This window comes from Emiliania huxleyi (assembly GCF_000372725.1).
Source record: "Emiliania huxleyi CCMP1516 unplaced genomic scaffold EMIHUscaffold_438, whole genome shotgun sequence".
Lineage (NCBI taxonomy): Eukaryota > Haptophyta > Isochrysidales > Noelaerhabdaceae > Emiliania > Emiliania huxleyi.
Window position 1 is genome coordinate 50,790 of NW_005198700.1, and position 3,023 is coordinate 53,812.

The 3,023-nt window shown below is 74.0% G+C and overlaps 1 protein-coding gene across 1 annotated transcript in view; it reads right to left on the reverse strand.

Annotated features, from left to right (window-relative positions):
* The window catches only part of EMIHUDRAFT_118951 (putative programmed cell death protein), a gene marked incomplete at both ends in the record, with an annotated part of 6,033 nt that extends 3,335 nt beyond the window's left edge, over positions 1 to 2,698 (reverse strand). The window contains 4 exons of the mRNA XM_005768970.1: positions 24 to 1,040; positions 1,165 to 1,337; positions 1,499 to 1,503; positions 1,545 to 2,698. Of these exons, the coding sequence (XP_005769027.1) occupies positions 24 to 1,040; positions 1,165 to 1,337; positions 1,499 to 1,503; positions 1,545 to 2,698 (2,349 nt within the window). The remainder of the gene's footprint in view (positions 1 to 23; positions 1,041 to 1,164; positions 1,338 to 1,498; positions 1,504 to 1,544) is intronic.
* Between the last annotated feature and the right edge of the window lie 325 nt (positions 2,699 to 3,023).

The window sequence follows — 3,023 nt, forward strand, 5'->3', positions numbered from 1 at the left end:
CCGCGCGAGCTGTTGTGCAGCACGTGCAGCACGAGCGGCGCGGCGAGGCGGAGGCTCCACGCCGTCGTCTGGAGCAGCGCGCGCCCGTCGGGGCGCGGGAAGCGGAGCGGCAGGTGGGTGAGCATCCGGGAGCGCGCGAGGGCGAACGCGGTGCACAGCGCGGCGTGGACGAGCAGCAGGGCGCGGAGCAGCGCCGGGCGCTCCTCGCAGAGCGACGGCTGCGCCGAGATGCCGGTCAGGCCGCACGAGGCGGCGCCCCAGAGCTGCAGCGCGCTCAGCAGCCCGAGCCCGAGAGATGCCGCGCGCAAGGCGGGCTGCCGCAGCGCGCCGAGCCACAGGCCACGCCGCGCGGGGACGGCCGCACCGCCAAAACCGCGCTCCGTGGCAGACAGCGCCGCCCTCAGCGCGCACGCCCGCTCGAGGCAGCGCTCGCGCCGCCGCCACGCAGCGCGCTCGGCGGCGAACGCCACCCGCAGCCGGTGGTGGTGGCGCGCCAAGCCCGCGCCGGTCGGCGCGACGGCGAGCGTCGGAAGCGCGCCGCACAGGCGAGTCGTCAGCGATGCTCCGCCCGCGGCGGGCGCGCGCTCGGAGAGCGCCAGCGCCGCCAACTCGAGCAGCGTCTCGCGCCTGCGCACGTCGCCGGCGCGCGGCGGCGGCGGCGCCAGCCTCACGACTGCGTCCACGTGCTGCAGGCAGTCCTCGAGCGCGCGGGCGCGGGCGCGGTGCTCCGCGTCGACGACGGCGAGGCCATACGCGAGCGAGCGGCGCCACTCGTCGGACGGCGCCAGCGTCCAGAGCGCCCGCGGCAAGGCGACCATGCCCTGGCCCAAGAGCAGCGCCAGCAGCAGGAGGCCGCCGCCACCCGCGACCGCGGAGAGCAGCCCGGCGCCCGCGCCCGGAAGCTGGAGGAAGAGGAGGGCGCACGCAGCGGCGCCGAGGAGCGTCGCGTAGAAGAAGAGGCGCGATCGCAGCGCCGCCCTGCACCGGCCAAGGGCGCTGAACTGGCCCGCGAGCAGCGCCACGCTGAGGACCTCGGGCAGCTGCGAGAGAGGTACGTGGGTCGGTATCAGGCGGGCCAGTGCGCGCGAGGCCGGGAGAGCCTCTGTGGTGGTGGTGCCGGCGGCGTGGCGGCGCGGTGGCGCGTTGCGGCGGGTGCCGGCGCACCAGCCACCCGCACAGCAGCGTCGCCCAGTACAGGAGCCTCCACCATGCGGCCGGGCAATTCGAGGAGAGCGCGCAGCCGGCCGAGGCGAGCGCGGCGGCCGTGCAGGCGGCAGAGTTGCCCAGCACGAGCGCAACAATCACCGGGTCCTCGGGCAGGAGGAGAATGCAGTCGTCTGGTGGCACCGGCGGGAGAGGCGCGGACACTCCACGAGAAGAGACGTCGGGGCGTCGGGCGTCATCAGTCAGAGGCCAGCTTGCTTGGGCTTCCATGCGAGCGAAGGGGCCGGAAAAAGTATTTTGCCAGTAAAAGAATTTACGAAGTCGGGGGTTCAACCGCACCTAGGACACGCACAACTGACTCCTCGTTTCGCCGCACTCACGCTGTCTGGTGCCAGCAGTACTCCTCTGCGTACGCATCGGCTTCGCCCGTGGCCGCGCACGACGCGGAGCACGTGAAGACGGCCACGGTGCCCCAGTCGAGCGCCTCCTCTGGCGCGGCCGCGTCCCCGGCGCCTCCCGCCTCCGCCGCCCGCTCGATCGACGCCACCAGGTTGGGCACGATCTGGTACTCGAACCAGCGCGGCGCGCCGCAGCGGCCGCACGGCGGCACCTCCGCGGGCCGGCGAAGGCGCGACAGCCACAGCGGCTGCGCGTCGGCGTGGTGGCAGTACCGCAGCACTTGCTCTGGCCACGCGCTCACGCGCCTTTGGAAGGCCGCGAGCGCGTCGTCCTCGCCCTCGTCCTCGCCCTCGCCCTCGCCGAGCTCCGCCTCCGACAACGCGTCGTCCGGCGCCGCGCCCGCGTCAGCGGCATGCCTCGCGCGATAGCGCTCGGCCGCCGCCTCGGCCGCCGCAACCTCAGACCAGTCCCACTCCTCGAGCCACCCCTCCCAGTCGCCCTCGACGTCGATGCTCAGCGGCAGCTCCGGCAACGGCGCCCGACTGGCGGCGGCGCCGGCGGCGTCCGTGGCGCCCGCCGCCGTGGGGCCGCAGGCGGGGCTGTCCGGGCTGTCGGAGCAGGCGGAGCCGCCGGCCTGCGGCGGCTCCAGCGGCGCAGCCTCGGGAAGCACGCAGCGGAGCGCCCGCCAGCCCGCGGGCGTCTCGAGGCAGTCGCCGCCGCAGCAGAAGAGCAGCAGAGAGCAGTGGAAGGCGTGGGGCATCCCCGGCCGCGGGCAGTAGAGCTGGACCAGGAGGCGGAGGCCACGGCCGCACCGAGCGCAAGCGAGTGCGCCCGGCGGCTGTGGGTGCAGCCACACGGGCGCCCCTCCAACCTTGGAGGGGAAGCGCGGGTGCGCCTGACCCGCGTCCGCAAAGCCGAGCTCGACAGACGGGCCGGCGGGCGCCGCGGGGGGCTGTGTAGCCGCAGGAGCGGCGTGAACCCGCGCCGGCGGCGGCTTGGCGCGAGCCGGCGCCGCTGCCACCGCCTCGGCCGGCGAGAGCTCGACCCGCTGGAGGAGCGCCTCGAGGTCGGCGTCCGCCACGGTACGAGGAGGCGGCGGCGCCTCCTCCTCGCCCCAGTCGCCCACCTCGAACATCGTGTTCGAGTGCCGAGTGCGGCGTCTAGCGGGGGCACGTGGAAAACGGCGCCTAAATGCCCGAGCAGGGACTGATGAGTGCGCTTCGTACAACATGTACATGTAGGGAGGGGTGTACCTTCCGTGAAACGATTTTTGAGGTGTGAATACACCCCCTAGACGCGACGCCCCCCGAACCAACGGGCCAGACCCTTCCAGAGGGTGCCCCAGGGACGCCCAAAACCGCCCACAGCAGCCCCACAACCCTTAAACAGTACTCGGCACAACCACTCAAAGTTGGCCTCCCCCGGAGGTGTTTCACATTAGGGGCACCCTCCGGCAGGCC